Source organism: Grammomys surdaster, unplaced genomic scaffold (assembly GCF_004785775.1).
Source record: "Grammomys surdaster isolate TR1022 unplaced genomic scaffold, NIH_TR_1.0 126198, whole genome shotgun sequence".
Lineage (NCBI taxonomy): Eukaryota > Metazoa > Chordata > Mammalia > Rodentia > Muridae > Grammomys > Grammomys surdaster.
In genome coordinates, this window is record NW_021621003.1 from 5,950,374 (window position 1) to 5,965,975 (window position 15,602).

The 15,602-nt window shown below is 50.0% G+C and overlaps 1 protein-coding gene across 1 annotated transcript in view; it reads right to left on the reverse strand.

The window, feature by feature from the left end:
- Window positions 1–3,808: 3,808 nt before the first annotated feature.
- The window catches only part of Kcnk5 (potassium two pore domain channel subfamily K member 5), a 44,345-nt gene continuing 32,551 nt past the window's right edge, over window positions 3,809–15,602 (reverse strand). The window contains exons 2-5 of the mRNA XM_028758543.1: window positions 10,569–10,680; window positions 9,131–9,297; window positions 8,800–8,968; window positions 3,809–6,242 (exon numbers count right to left, since the gene is read on the reverse strand). Of these exons, the coding sequence (XP_028614376.1) occupies window positions 5,368–6,242; window positions 8,800–8,968; window positions 9,131–9,297; window positions 10,569–10,680 (1,323 nt within the window). The 3' untranslated portion in view covers window positions 3,809–5,367. The remainder of the gene's footprint in view (window positions 6,243–8,799; window positions 8,969–9,130; window positions 9,298–10,568; window positions 10,681–15,602) is intronic.

Sequence of the window (15,602 nt, forward strand, 5' to 3'; positions counted from 1 at the left end):
TGGCTTTGTTGGGACTCGCCCTCGTGGAACAAGATTTGCCCCTAATTTGGCCTTTGCTTCAGGAACAGAGGGACAGAATTGTCAACGAGAAGACAGGGACTTGGGGGACAGTCGCCCTGCATTTTCCAAATACCAGAAAGCAGAGCCAGTCTCCATGTATCCAGGCCATGCTGGGAATACACACATGAGTAACTCAGTCTTTGATACTACCAGTGAGTGGTTTTCTGCCAGGAAAAGGGCATAAAAGTAGGAAACAGGGAACTTGAACAGGTCACAGCAGTTTGAATGGAGGTGGTGTCCTGAGGGGACAATGCCACACAGGGAAAGGCACCCAGTCTAGACTCAGGGATGAGGGGACACCCAAGCAGGTTTTTTTTTTTTTAAAGTCCTCCTGAACAGTGGCATGGTGACTCCTCTGGGGTCTCACAAGAAGGTAGAGAGGCAACTGGGATAGAGAGTGTATGCGTTGGTCTCTCCATTTCTGGCCTTCCCTCCCTCTTAGATTGAAGACTCCTTAAAGATCAGAGCCTCAACTATCTCCAACAGATTTTGAGGGTGTCTTCCCTATCAGATTCAGAACTGCCAGAGGGCAGTGTGAGGGACAGGAATGCAAGCCTGGGCAGGTGTTTTCTGCCACCTCATAGTTGTTTGAACTTGGGGAAAATTGCTCTCTCCTGCTTCTTCATTTGTAAAATGAAGTTAATAACACGTTAGGATTAAAAGGCATAGATAAAAGAGATCTTGAGGCTTTTTAACGTGGTGCATGCTGGCTAATGCAAAAACTCAGGGCCCCACAGTGCAGAGAACAAGCGTGGTGCAGTGCCCAGCCACAGAGCAGACATCTACAGTATAACCCCTCCCCCAAGGCTCAGGGAACATCACGGGAGAGGGGGCAAAAAGACTGTAAGATCCAGAGGTCGGGGAGAACCGGGACAAGTGGCATCTTGTGGTTGGACATAACAGGGCCAGTACACTCATGAACTCAACAACAGCGCAAGATCAATCCAGCCAGCCTTCCAGCATGGGTGGGAGATGGGCTCACCAGCCCCCCATCCCTAACTAAGGAGCTGTTGACAGCTGCTGATGACTAAAAAGGAAGCAGAGGCAGTTTTCTTTAAAGGTGTGGCCCCATAGGTCAGCCTTGCTCCAATGCCACCTCGTCCACCCATTTGTACAAATTGGGCTTAATGGGTTATTTTTTAAAAATGAGAATATGAAGTTGGGAGAGGAGGTGGAGAGGAATGGGAGAGGAAGGTAATCAAAATTGTTAAATGCATATATGAGATTCTTAAAGAATTAATAAAAAAACTGATTTTTGTTTTGCTTTGGTTTTGGTTTTTGTTGTTGTTGTTTTTAAGTTCCAGGAGCTAGAGAGAAGGCTCAGCAATTAAGGGCATATACTGCTCTTGTAGAGGACCTGAGTTCAGTTCCCAGAATACACATCAGGCAGCTCAAAGCCACCTGTAACTCCAGCTCCAAGAGATGTGATACCCTCATCTGGCCTTCTCAAGTACCTGCACACATATGCGCATACCCACATACAGACACATACACATAACTTAAAATTAGAAAAAAAAAAAAAAAAGGGAGGTTATCAATACCCATCACCCACTGAAAGGCGGCCTGCAATGGGACAGACACCATTCTTGCTCCCTGGATGCAGGGCCATTTGTAAGACCCACACCTCGCTGCACCAGTAGTGCCTGTACCTAACCTAGCACAGGGCAGGTGACCAGTTAACAGTGGCTGCAGAGCAGCGAGTGCAATGATACTGATGGAGAGTAGGAGCTATCTCAGGCTAGGGCTGGAAGGCTTCTGGAGGCAACAGAACATGGAGGCTGCTGGGAGGGGCCACAGCATGGATGTCTGCTAAGTCTATCAATCTCACTCATCTGGAACACTGCCCCAGGCTAGGGCTAATTCCGCGGCTTCAATGGAGGGCTGTGCCTGCCAGAGTGCCCAGTGACTTCTGAGCCTGGGACCAGCTCACTGCTCCCCACACCCACCCCCAATCTATCCCTCACCCCTGCAGCATTCCCTTTCTCTGTCCAAGATCTCTCAGGAAGTTAGGAAGCCTGGCCAGGGCTCTGCTGTAACTGCTATCCAGCCTCTCCTACTTCAGGAAGCTCGATTAAGCTCAGCCATAGGAAGCCCACAGCCCAGCTTTCTTCAGTGTGTGTTGATAATCTGTCAGTGCCCCTTTCAGCTCTGTCTCTGAAAGCCACTCCCAAGTCCCATCTCTGGTGCACAGTAGCTGGTGCTGAAGGGGCTGAAGGGCTGTGCTGTTTAGACAGCAACTGGCAGTTTGTAAAGCAACCTGATGCTGAATAAAGGGTGTTGGAGGTATGATGCTGTTATCTTAAGGCCAAAGTCAACTGGAGTGCACTGGTGTGGGTCATGGGGGAAGGTGGGAGGGAGGAGAGAGAAGAAATGGATAGGCAGACAGGAAGGATTTCCAATTCAACTGTACATATCTGTGGGGTGTTGCTTCCAGGACCACTCTGGGACACCCAAATCTCAGGGTTCCTTACAGAAATGGAACAGTGGCTGGGAAGAAGGCTCAGTGGGTTGAAGTGCTGTAGTTGGATGACAGGTGTGAATGACCAAACCAGGCACATTTTTTTAAAAAGACTCGTGTGTGTGCACATGCATGCTTGCTTGCTCATAAAAGTAAGCGTGTACGTACAGGTCGGTCAGGACTTTGTCGGTTGTTCTCCTTCCTTGTTTTTGAGGCAGGCTCTCACTATTCTTGCCATTGTGCTATGCATAAAGCTCCCATCTGACTCTCCTGTTTCCAACTCCAATCTCACTGTAGGACTGCTGGGGCTCTGGGCACCTCATGTGACTTTTTAAGTGTGTGCTGGGGACCAAACTGCAGTCAGAGCCACTTGGCAAATGTTATCTGTGAGTCATGGGTGCTTACACCCTGGCTGTATGTTTTCTGCTCCCAAACTCCTTGAGTTGAGAATGTTCTGATTCACCCAGATGGAGATGTGAGGTCCATCCAGTGAAGTCAGAACAATCAAAAACACACTAACCATCTTCCCATCGCAGCACGTGGGCTGTGGACTGGCTAGGAACCATGCTACCTGGGTTCAAAGCCAACATCTCCATTTTTACTGTCTGCACAACTTGGTGCCTCAGACACCTGTCTGCTTCCTGCTCTGTTTGCTTCTAGGACAGAACCGCTGCAAGGCAAAGGTGTTACATTTTATTGGATGTAAAATCTGTAGAAAGGTGTCTGGAAGCTAGCGAGGGGCAGACTTGGCCACCGCCATCCTACCTGACCTGATTAGCCTTAACTGTTGAGTTGACACTATCTGATGGGAGAGCCATCACTGAGGAATGAATGGCCTAGATCAGATTGGCCTGTGGGAGACTGTTTTGATTATAATTCACGAAGAGTTCAGATCAGTGTGGGTAGCACCATCCCTAGGTAGGTGGTCCTGGGCTGTATGAAAAACTCAGCCAAGCATGAGGCTGTAACATGTCATCAATCAAGCCAGAAATGGTGGTCTTTATAGTTCCTGCCTCCAGGTTCCTGCCCTGGCTTCTGTTGATGATGGAAATATGTAAGCCAAGTAACTCTTCCGCAGGTTGCTTTGGGGCAGAATGTTGTCATGGCATCAGACAAGTCAGAAGAACATCTTTGCCCTGCTCCTGGATGTTCTCGCTTGCCTTTTCTTTGTTACCCTCCACTTCAGCTCTATTCTGATCCTTCTGACCTACTGACACCAGCCTGTCCTGAGTCTTCCTTGTCCACCCCACGCCCCAGCCTGCTCCCACCCCAAACACACCACACACCAAGTGGGCTTGTTCATGTGTTTTATTGTAAAAAAAAAAAAAAAGTTAAAATAAATTACATCTGCCTTCACCCCCAGCACATGCATGGTTGGTGTGGCTCTAGGACAGTCAGCCAGGCTCTTCCTCCCTCCCACCGTGAGGCTGCTGTGGCCTCTGCAACCGCTTTGATAATGGTGGAGGTATGGACACACACCTCTTACTGTCATCACATGTGGGGCTCTGGCCCTATATGCCCCTTGGCAAATGTACATGGCAGGGGAAGGGGCTGAGACAGGTTATCAGCTGAGCTGGGAACTCCATCTCTCCCGCCCTGTGCCCAAGACCTGCAGTTGTCCCTCCCTAGCTAGACCTTGGCTGGCAAAGGACAAGCTGAGTTGGGAAGACAAGAGTGCCTGACAGACCTCCATCCCAATGACAGGGACCCTGTTCCTTACTGGCTCTGGGTATAAAAACAACAGTTCATTTAAAAAAAAATATTAATAACAAAAAGCGTTTAGGCCAGAGTGGGCTGGTTGAAGGCTGAGCATCAAGGACTTGTACAGCAGCTAGTTCCCAGACCTCACTAGGAACTGGACCAGTAAGATTCACATTTTCTTTTCTCCCCAGCCCAAATGCACACATGCATGCCCACTGGCACCTGCACATGCTAACACCATACAGTGGCTGGAGGCGGGAGCTCAATTCACAGTTCTATGAGCCGAGAACAACCTGGCCTCACTCCACAGGCCGACTAAGAGAGGAGGCCGAGAGGCAGTGAGGGAATCTCCACCAAATTAAACGGTGGGCTGGGAGTGCGGGTGCCTAGGCTGGGGCTGAGGGGCCTGCACCTCATTCTGAGCTCCCTGACCACACCTGGAGCTTCCATCTTTCTCCTGCACTTTCAGGACGTAGGAAACCTTTGGCCTGCTGTTGCTGTTCAGAGGGAATCTGAGGTGGGCGTGGCTCCATGCAGAAGACACACCTCTCCTCTCTCCCACAGGCCCTGCCCTGAGGTTTGCAGTAAGCAGTTTGCTGGGCAGTGATGAATAGGTGGGTAAGTAGGTCCTATTACTGCTGGGGTACTGAGGGACCCCAAACCCCATCATATCTGTGCCTTCTTAGAACACCCGAGAATCACGTGCCAACCGTGGGTCTTACAAGCTCCTCCTTCCAAATGTCTAGCTTAGTTCCAGGCACAAGGATGTCACTCATTAACACTGGTGAGCTCAGCTGAAGCTCCTGGCCTCAGAGAACCGTACGAAAGTCAACCGAACAATGGGGGAAGACTCAAGCAACACAGGACCTCCAGGGTGAGTGTTGAGCCTTCGTGCCTCTGAGTCAGCAGTTACACCTGCTGGGCAGGCCCAGAACAGCAGCCTCCCCACTGGGCCACAGAACGGAGGCCTGTCCTGTCCTGAGCCGACACCGCATCCCATGGAAGCAACCAACTGGAGAGGACAGAAGGAAAGGCAGGTCCCTGGCTCCCCATCTCATTTCCAGAGCCTTCTCCCGGGGGTCTGGCCATCACAGGATAACCCTCGTGAGAGGAAGCCTCTGGAAAGCAGGTGGGGAGCCAGGCCCACCTCACGTGCCCCTGGGGCTGTCTGCCTTGTTGTATTCATTCATCAGCTGCTCGTAAGGCACAGAGAGCTCTGACTCAGTGCTGGTGAAGGTGGACTCATCCGATGAAGGGAATTCAACCGTGGTGCTCAAGGGTGCCTCTGCCATGGGCCCCTGTTGAGGCTGCTCCTTTGAGGTCAGGTTGTCCTCCACGGAAGACTTAGAGGTCTCCTCATCAGAGAGGCCGGTTTCTTCATTTTCAAAGGTAATGTTGGCATTTTGGAAGATAAGCGGGTGGTAGTCCAGGGCTTCCCACGGCTCCCCCTCCTCACTGATCCGGTCCAGTTGGTTAGTAAACACTTCGGAGGTCGGGTAGCCATCCTTGGGGGCCTGTGCCCCAGCCTCCTCACCAAGTGGCCTTGACACATGTCCTTTGTTTCTTAGAGTCTGAGATACCTCTTCCAAGCTGGGCACTCGACTCTTGGAATAGACCACCAAAGGTGCCAGAGATGCAGGGATGGCGGGTAGTCCATCCCCTTGAGGCCCCAGCCCGTGTCCAGGTGCTGGGACCCTCTCCCCACCCCCACTTGTTTTCATTGCCTTCTTCCCAATCTGTTTGATGAGGTCATTATAGGTCTCCTCCTTTTTGGATAGAAAGCTGAAGATGTTGACATCCTTGGAGGTTGTACTTCCAGCCATCTGCAGGGCCTTCCGGGAGTGTGGGGAGCTCTCAAAGGATTCCTTCCGCCGCCGCCGCCTCTTCTTAATGGCTTTGTGTACTTCTACAAACATGCTCACCTTCCAGTTGACAAAGAGGGACAGCCAAGCCAGACCCAGGTAGATCCAAAGCTCCACAAAGTAGCGGTACAGGGCATGGTAGTTGGCACTGGGGTTCACACCTGTAAAGACAGGAAGCCCAGAGGGTTAGCAATGGCTGAAGCTGTGCTGTCTAACACCATGCAGACCGAGCCCAGTGTCAAAGAGAGGGCCTGGGAGCCAGGCGTGGTGGCATTTTAATCCCAAGTGAGTCAAGGACAGCCAGGACGGTTACACAGAGAAACCTTGTCTCAGGGAGGGAGGAGGGGAGGAAAGGACATGGGAGATCAATCGTACAAAAGTACTTGTAAGACAAGGACTTGAGTTCCAGCATCAGAATCCACATAAGGGCTGCAGTTGCAGTAACAGTTAAGAGCACTGGTTGTTCTCCCAGACGGACCCAGGTTCGATTCCCAGCACCAACATGGTTACTTACAACCATCTGTGACTCTAGTTCCAAGAACTCTGACACCCTCTTTCTGGCCTCTCTGTGACACCAGGCACGCATGTAGCATACAGATATACATGAAGGCTAAACTCCCATACACTTTTTTTTTTTTAAGAATCCACATAAAAGGCCAAGCATAATAGAAAGAGGTTTAATCCCAGTGCTGGGGTGTTGAAGAGGGGTGGGGATGCTTAATGGCCAACCACCTAGTCGAATAGGTGAGCTCCCAGCTAATTCAATTCTGTCTCAAAAACAAAAAACAAACAAACAGAAAAAAAAACCACCCAAGGTTAGGCGGCTTTTGAACTATGACACCTGACATTGACTCTACATACCTGAGTGCACACACATGAATGAATTTGCGCGCACACACATACACACACACACACACACACACACACACACACACACACACACAAGACTGTCCTCACCCATCTTCCTGAAGGACTGGCTCCAGCCTAGACCATTTCTGAGCCTCAGTTTCTCCAACTGCAAAATGTCAGAACCGTGGCTACGCCTTAAGGGTAGGGGAATTAAAGGGGCTTTCTGGGGTGACTGCTGAATAACCATCTCATAAGTGTGCCTCTTTCCACTCCTTTCTCTACTCCTCCCAGCTAGTGAGCGCATCACGGCACAGTTAAAAACGGAAAGTCGACACTGGGGGTGCTGGCAGCCTCGGCCCTGGGGAGGGACTAACAGATTTACTGTGAATGCTGCCGTGGTTGGGTCGAGATGACCCAGGAAGCACTGACCTGGCAAGAACCACTCTGAACTGTCTTTACCCTCCTCCAAGGTGGAGCCTGCCTCCCTGTCTCGGCTCTCTTCAGCGCAGCCCTCTCTTTCTGATTGTCCTCGGTGGCTCCACCACTCTGCATGCCCCTCTGTGACAACATACTCCAGAAAGTCTTTCCCGCCTTCACCCCACAGCTCCAGAGGTTTTCCTCCCTTCTAGAATTAGGTAAGATTTCCTTCATGGTCAGGGGACATGGCTCAGTGGACTATAGGTGCTTGCTGCCAAGCCTGAAAACATGAGTTTGAACCCCAGGACACACATGGTAAAAGGAGAGAACCAACTCCTAAAAATGATCCCCTGACCTCCACACGTGCTAACTTTAAAAAATATCCTTTGTAACTTTATCCTCATCCTGCCTTCCACTGTGAGGAGTAAGTTAAGGAAAGCGCCTGGAAGAGAGACTCTCCAGCTCTCATTACAGCCTTCCCCGGAGACAGAAGCCAGAGCCTCTGACTTAGGAGGGGCTCTGCTCTGAAGGCAATATTGCACTGGACTCCTGATCACAAGCGGAGTCTGAGAATGGCAGCAATGATGTCACAGGCTTACATGGCTGGTTTCTACCCTCAGCACCCGGGAATTGAGAGGAATTCAGTATGCAGGAGAATGGATCTGGAACACCAACATATGCCTAAAGGTACCTATCTCTGAACTTCTTAATACCACAGGCTTCCCCTCAGCAGACTCTGGGCCCCTGAGACTAAACAATGATAGGATTGTGCCTCTAAATTTATGTCCAGACAGCAGGCAGGCCCCATGAAGCTAGGGTCAGGAGTGTTCACTGAAGCAAGCGTCCTGTTTCTTCCACCCACTCAGCTGCCCCTCACAGCATTCCACAGAAAAAAAAGGGCAGAGGCATGACCTCCACCTGCCCTCTGGGCAAAGCAGCTGGCGCCGTGACCTCTGGGATCTGAGGTGCAGGTCAGTAGGGAGGGCACAGGCTGACACTGGTCCAGAATGGTTTCAAGGTTAGGAACCAGGAAGCTGTGCAGGCCACAGGCAGACACTGAGCATGAGCATGGGTGGCTGGGACAGACATAGGCCTTCACACAAAGGGGACAAAGAGCCTCTTCATTGCCTGTAGGGATTAAGCGAAGGAGGGGAGCAGGGCTGAGGGGGCAGGGCAGTGGGGAGAAGGCCTCCCTTGTCTGGCAGCCACCCTGGCTTAGCCTGCCTCTCTCTCTCTCTCTCTCTCTCTCTCTCTCTCTGTGTGTGTGTGTGTGTGTGTATTGATCTCTACCTCTGGAAAAACCTTCAGGGTGAACCCAAGTGAGTTGAGGGTGGGAATGGGGGAAGCAAGAGAGAGATAAAAGACTAACATCTATCAGGTGTCCCCAACAAAGGCCTGACTTAAACTGGAACGAGACACGGCAGAGATCAGAGAAAGGAGGCAGGGACTCACCTGCCACAAAGTCCCCAAAGCCAATGGTGGAGATGGTGATGAAGGAATAGTAGAGGCCCTCGATGTAGTTCCATTCTTCTGTCACCATGAACACAAAGGGCGGGATCACCAGGTGGACCAGGACACCCCACACAATGAAGATGGCCGTACAGGTGATCTGAGCCTTCCTCTAGCAGGGTTGGTGGAAAAGCGAGTTAGCTGTGGGAAGGGACTCAGAGCCCAGGGTGCTCCGGTGGATCCAGCAGGGCAAGCTTCACCTGTCCCAAAACCTCCCCTCCTCTGTCATGGTCCCTCCCACCCCTTAACTTTGTGTCTAGGGTTAGGAACATACCAGACTCACTCCTCTCCTGGTAAGAAACTGGCCCAGCCTCTTGGCACGTCCCCCGAAGAATTTGCCCAGGGCACTGATCCATGTCAGGCACAGCGGCACCCCAAACAGGCCGTAGAAGACACAGAAGAGGCGCCCAGCTGGGGTCTTGGGAGCCACATTGCCATAACCTGAGGGAGGATAGGGTGAGGCCACAACAACAACAACAACAACACACACACACACCAGCTCGAGAGGGACACACTCTTTAAGATAAACTGATCTGGTTCTAGTAACATCGATATATGATCCCTTGCATGCTCTGACCCTGGTCATTTATACAATTGGATACATTTATACAATTCTACAGTAGGAGCTCTGTCCCCTCCATTATATTGGGAGTTCCTTGTGGGCAGGGACGAGGCCCATGCAAATGAAACAAAGATGGCTGCCCTCACTAAGTAGATACCCAGCAGTGTGGAGGACAGACTCCAAAGATAGTCACTCTGATTCCCTCTGCCCTTATCCAGATGCTCATGTCAAGGTGTAGTCTGTGAATCTGAGTATCAGATTAGCCAGAAGTGATATAGGCAGGGTGAGTCTGGAAAAGCTCACTTCCTGTCTTCATGCACTGAATTGCTCACTTCTTAGAGCCACATGTAGAGACACTGAGCATTCAGCCTCAGCCAACAGTCGACACCAGGAGCCAGGCAGTAGGTGGGAGAAGCCAGGCTGGACTCCAGGCTAGTGAGCAGCCACTTATTAGATTACCATAAAGATATGCTAGAGCCCACACAAGAACTGTTAGCTGAACCCAGCCAACCCTGAAAGAGTGAAGATAGTAACTACTCTAAGCCACATAGCCATAGAATACTAGAGCTTTATGCAGTAAGCAATCTATCTCACCCGTACAGCTCTGCCCATCAGGCCATTCCAGTGTTTCTGCTTGAAAGAGTCCAAGCGGAATAAAGAACCTTGGAAGCCATGTAAAGGCTGGCTGGGTGGGTGTGGTGGCCTGCCTATCATCCAGCACAGGTGGCACAGACATGGGATCCCTAGAACTGACTAGCTAGACTAGTTTTGGGTTAGTTAGAGACCACATCTCAATATATAAGGTAGAGAACAGTCAAAGAAGACACTCAGTGTCAACTTTGGACCACAAAACACAGGTATCCTCGAATACACGTGTGTCTACCCAAATGCAAACACATACATGCGTATACACCTCACACACATACATGCAGAAATAATAAAAACTACAGAGTCTAAATCAGGACCTATGGAAGTAGTTGCATAGGCATGGCCAAATCACTTGGGACTTACTAAGTCCTCCCTAATCAAAAAGGCCAGGGGGAAACCGTGTGTGACTTTGATGACTTACAGTCACCAAAGCTGGATTCCTGTCAGGTTCTGAGGAGTGAAGATGTAGACCTAGGTGTACTGAAAGTGTAAGGGGATTTACCGATGGTGGTGATGACCGTGGCTGCAAAAATCATCGCATTGGGCCAGTTCCAGTTGTTGAAAGTCTGGTTCCCGGTGATGGCCACACCCTGATCCGCAGCATCAGACACCACCTGAAATAGAGAACCAAACGGAAGGTCAGAGATGAGATGATTTATCGGTGACAGAGACAAAGCTCAGGAGGGGGTCCTCCTTGCCTAGCATGCATACATACTCTAAACTCTATTCCCAGCATGGCATAATGCCCTGCTATAGCGGCACACATTTGTAATGCCAACACTCAAGAGGAAGCAGGCAGAGCCGGCCAGTGGTGGTACATGCCTTTAATCCCAGCACTAGGGAGGGAAAGGCAAGTAGATCTCTGAGTTCCAGGCCACACTGGTCTACAGTGCAAGTTCCAAGACAGCCAGGGCTACACAGAGAAACCTTATCTCAAAAACGAAACCAAACCAAAACCCAACAAGAAAGGAAAAAAAAGGGGATGGGAGAATCAGGATCATGCTTTGAGGCCAGCCTGGGCTACCTGAGACCCTGCCTCAAACTAATATCAGCAGCAACAACACATCTGAAGTGTCCTCACTTAACCACCACGATACCACGGTGGCTAGCAGTGTCTTCATTATATAGTTGAAACATTTTATAGAGAGGACCAGGGAGGTTGAATGATTTACCCAGATCCACACAGCCAGAGAGATATATGAACCAGGCACTTGGTTCAAAAATTTGACAGAAACGTGTTCCCAAATCACCCAGAGCTGGGAAAGCTTCTGGGAAGGCAACTTTTCCAAAGAGTTTCCAGGTGGTGCTGGTTCAGGGACTGAACTCCAAGAGCTACAAGATTATTCCATGCCTCTTGGAGGGCAGACACAATGCAGATACCTCAGACATCCCCTACACCCTTAGCCCTCCGTGGCCTGGGAAGGAGCCTTCAATCATTTCACTGGGGGATGACCACTATGAACAACTCAGTATTCTTGAGGCCAAGGATATGTATCAGGATATGGAAACCAGTTAAACCATCCTTTCCTAATACCGAGGATGCTCGTGTGCCTTCATCCTGACAGGCTCCCTGTTCCCTGAGTTCCTTCTCTCTGCCCTGAGCTGAGCAACTGTCAGGATGGAGACAGATCAACAGGTGGTAAGTATCCAAAAAAGGTGTTCAAAACTGTTACCAGTCTCCAACTGGTTGGAAGCCCCAGGGCAGGCATCACCTACTCCAGGAATTTCCCAGAAGTACCAAACCCGGTTCCACATACCTCTACCTGCCTCACTTACACACATCAGCTCTGCCTACCTCTCAACTCATCTGACCAATGGAGCTGTATCAGAGCTGTACCAAGAGCTGTCAGAGACTGTACCCAAGAGGCCCAGTAGGGGCTCTAAATCTGGGGTTCAAGTTCTGTCATTCAAGGTCAGCCCTGGGATGACCCATCATCCTAGAGGCCAGGAACCCAGCCAAATTTCCTATGAAATCCAAGCCAAGGACAGCGGGGAACAGAGAGTGGAAACAAAGGCGAGGTGGAGAAGCCATCATTTCTAAGCCACCCGAAGCATGACTGAGGTTTGGCGGGAAGGAGGGAACGCATGGATGGTTCCGAAGGAATGCACAGTTTGCAGAAGCAGCAGAGGCTGTGTAAATGGATCTGCATACTTTGGCGAAGAATTTTCCATGATGACATGCCTGCCCGACACCCCATCAGACCACAGGCCGCTTGCTGCCCTACCTCCCACTGCCATTCCCAAGCTTAGGAGACATGGAAAGCAGAATATATCTTATATATTCTATGCGGAAGAGCATCTTAGATGCTACAGACCAGTAGGAGCATCCAATAGGTTCTTCCTTCAATTCTGGGAGATTGAACCCACTTGCTAGGAAATGGCTCTGGTACCAAGCCACACCTCAGCCCCGATTTAGCCTTTAAAATTCTGTCTGGAGCAGGAGAACGAGGAAAGTCTAGAGCCCTGAGTGTTGACATTAAACAGATGGGAGAAAAAGCAGAACCATTTCATTCCCCACCTGTTATCAGATAGAAATCTTAAACCGGACAACCTAAAATGAAACAGAGCATGCAAAAATAGGGGCGTGGCTCGATTGGAGAATGCACACCCAATACTACGTGTGAGGCCCAGGCACACTTGCAACCCCAGAACTTGAAAGGTGGAAACAGGAGGATTAAGAGTTTTAGGCCAGCCTGTGTAGAGGCTCTGTCTCAAAAATAAAAAAGTAAGGGGCCGGAGAGACAGCTCAGAGGTTAATAGTGTGTGTTACATTACTCTTTGAGGCTCCAAGTTTGGTTCTTAGCCCCTACATGAAGCTGCTTACAATTGCCTATAATACCAGCTTAAAGGAGATCCAATGCTTCTGGTCTCCAGGGGTACCTTCATGCAGATGCACATACCCAAATGCAGAGGCATATACATATACACACATATATATACAATAGGCTGGGTATAGTGGTCCATGGCTTTAATTTCAGTGCTCAGGAGAAAGAGGGAAGCTTGAGGCCACACTGGTCTATATGGTAAGTTCCAGGCCAACTAGATCTAGACAGTGAGACCCTCATCTTGAACAAACAAAAACCCAAAACCAAATAAACAAATATGCCTGGTCTAAAATGACACTGGTTTACCACGTCTGATCATTCTCATTGAAATCCTGAGGAACAAGAAAGATGCCAGAGAGAAGCTGCCTGTGTGGTTTCAAAAAGAAAAGGGATAAAACTGTAGATATTTTGTTTTGAAAGTCTCTCTAAGGAACCAGACTGGTCTCAAACTCCTGCATTAGTCTCCTGAGAGCTGGGCTTACAGTTGTGCAGCACCAAGTCTGACTCTTGAAACCTTCCAAATGTGACCTGAACACTTAGAATGAGTTGAGTACAATTCCTTCATTGAAGGGCCGCAGAGCTTCATGTCATGTCAAAGGCACTACTCGATCCCAGAGTCAGCAAGGCGGCTGCAGAGAGCCTTCAACACACTCTTAAGGACAAGACAGAAATGTGTCTGAGTCCGTTCAAAGTCAGCTAAACATCCCTGACAGTATTGTCATTACCATTCCAGACAGAGGTCTCCATGGTCATGCCCAAGGCCGGGCCTCTATCTACAATGGCTTCTTTCATTTACACAGTCAGATCATCAAGAGCTTAGCCCTCCCATGGACACAAGATGCAAAATTAAGTATCAGTTCAGGAAAAAGATGACTACACCACCACAATGGGGAAACATGGTGAGAATCAACACAAAATGAATGTCTTTTCAATCTTCAAGTCTTCACCCTTTGAAACAGAAAAGTGGAGGAGACTGGTGAGAGAGACAGTCCAGCGAGCCCAGCACTTGCCAGGACCTGAGTTCAGGTTTCTAGCGCCCACATAAAAGCTGAGTGGGCCAGTGGGCCTCTACATCCACAGGGCTGAAAGCAGAGCAAGGGGGCAGGTGGATCCACGAGGGCTTGTTTCAATCTGGCTGAAACAGTAAGCTCTGATCCTGTCTCAAACAACAGAGGAAACACTCAAATGTGGACCTCTGGCTTCTACGGGTACATTCATATACCCATCCACCAGACACAGATACACGTGTGTGTGCGCGCGCACACACACACACACAGAGAGAGAGAGAGAGAGAGAGAGAGAGAGAGAGAGAGAGAGAGAGAGAGAGAGAGAGAGAGAGGGGAGAAAAGGAAAGTCAGGATAGGACAAAGGGGAGAGAGAGTTCTTGGTCTCCGCTGACCACAGATGAACAAACACAAGAGTAAAAAGTAAACTCTAGGGTGTGTTATCTGTCCAGAGTTGGAGACACCAAGTCCATTGTGTTACACAATGTTCCAACTCTGTGTCAGACTATACACGTCATGTGAATCAATGACCTGAAGGCCAAGAAGAGCTATCAGGGAAGTGTGTGAGGATAACGATCTGCCACTGGAGATTCTCACACTGAGAATCAGGATAGGGGTAGGCATCGTCCATCAGGAAATTATACAGGGCACACGAAACAGGAGACCTTACTCAGGACCAGTTGTAGTTTCTGGAAGGTTAGGAGATGGTGTTCACAGGGAGCACTGTAGGGTTGTGAACAAACAGAATCTGTCTTCTCACAGGTTTGCTCTCATGGTTAACAAGGGGACAGTACTGGCATGAAGTGGGTGGCAGGCCAAAGGCACTAAATGCTGTAGCATTCACAGGACAGCCCTACCCATAATGCTTCACTGCTCCCCTGGAGACTCAAAGGCTACCTGTAATTCAGAAATCAGTCAGAAAGGACCAAATATCCTCCTGACACAAGAACTGAAAAATCAGGACAGCATAGAGGATAGCAATGCCAGGCTTCCTGCCCTCGCTCCACTGGTAGTGGTATCCTCCGAGGCTCGCAGCCTCACCCGCTCCCTGGCTTATCAGGAGCCACTGCTCACCTGCTTTCCTCGTGACTTTCGTGAGTCTCCTGAGTCATCCGTCAAGGACAGATAACTATGGAAGGCATTCACTCTCCTAAGAGCCCCTAACCCCATGAAACACCAGGAAGCCCTACAATGGTGGAAAGGCACAGTATCCTAAAAGCAACGGTGACAGAGGTAGTCATGCACAGCTCCCCAGTGCCCCTCCCTGTTTCTCCCCCGGCCCACCATTCCTAAATATGGCTGGTTTAGGAATCTGCATGGCTCCTCTCCAAATCTGGAACAAGAATAGGAAGGGGATGACCACAGTATGGAACACCAGAGTGCTGCTGTGGCCAGATGCCCCCTTGCTTGGACACATCCAGCACTTGCCTAGCTTTTCCTGATTCTGCCAGGTATCACTTGGCATGGAGCGGAGGTCTGAATGTGAACTTGGAAAGGGCCAGCGACTTTTTCCCACTGTGTGGAGCCATGGTAGAGATACACGGCTGGCCATGGTTGGGATCCCACTGGGTGAGGAAGAGGCCTGAATCAGTCTCCCAGAACAAAAGAGCTGACCCAGAATGGGGGCCATCCCTGGGTCAAGGGAGGGCTGTGGGGGAGGCAAGCAAAAACCCTGTTAGACAAGGCGTCCTGTTCTCAGGGTTAGAG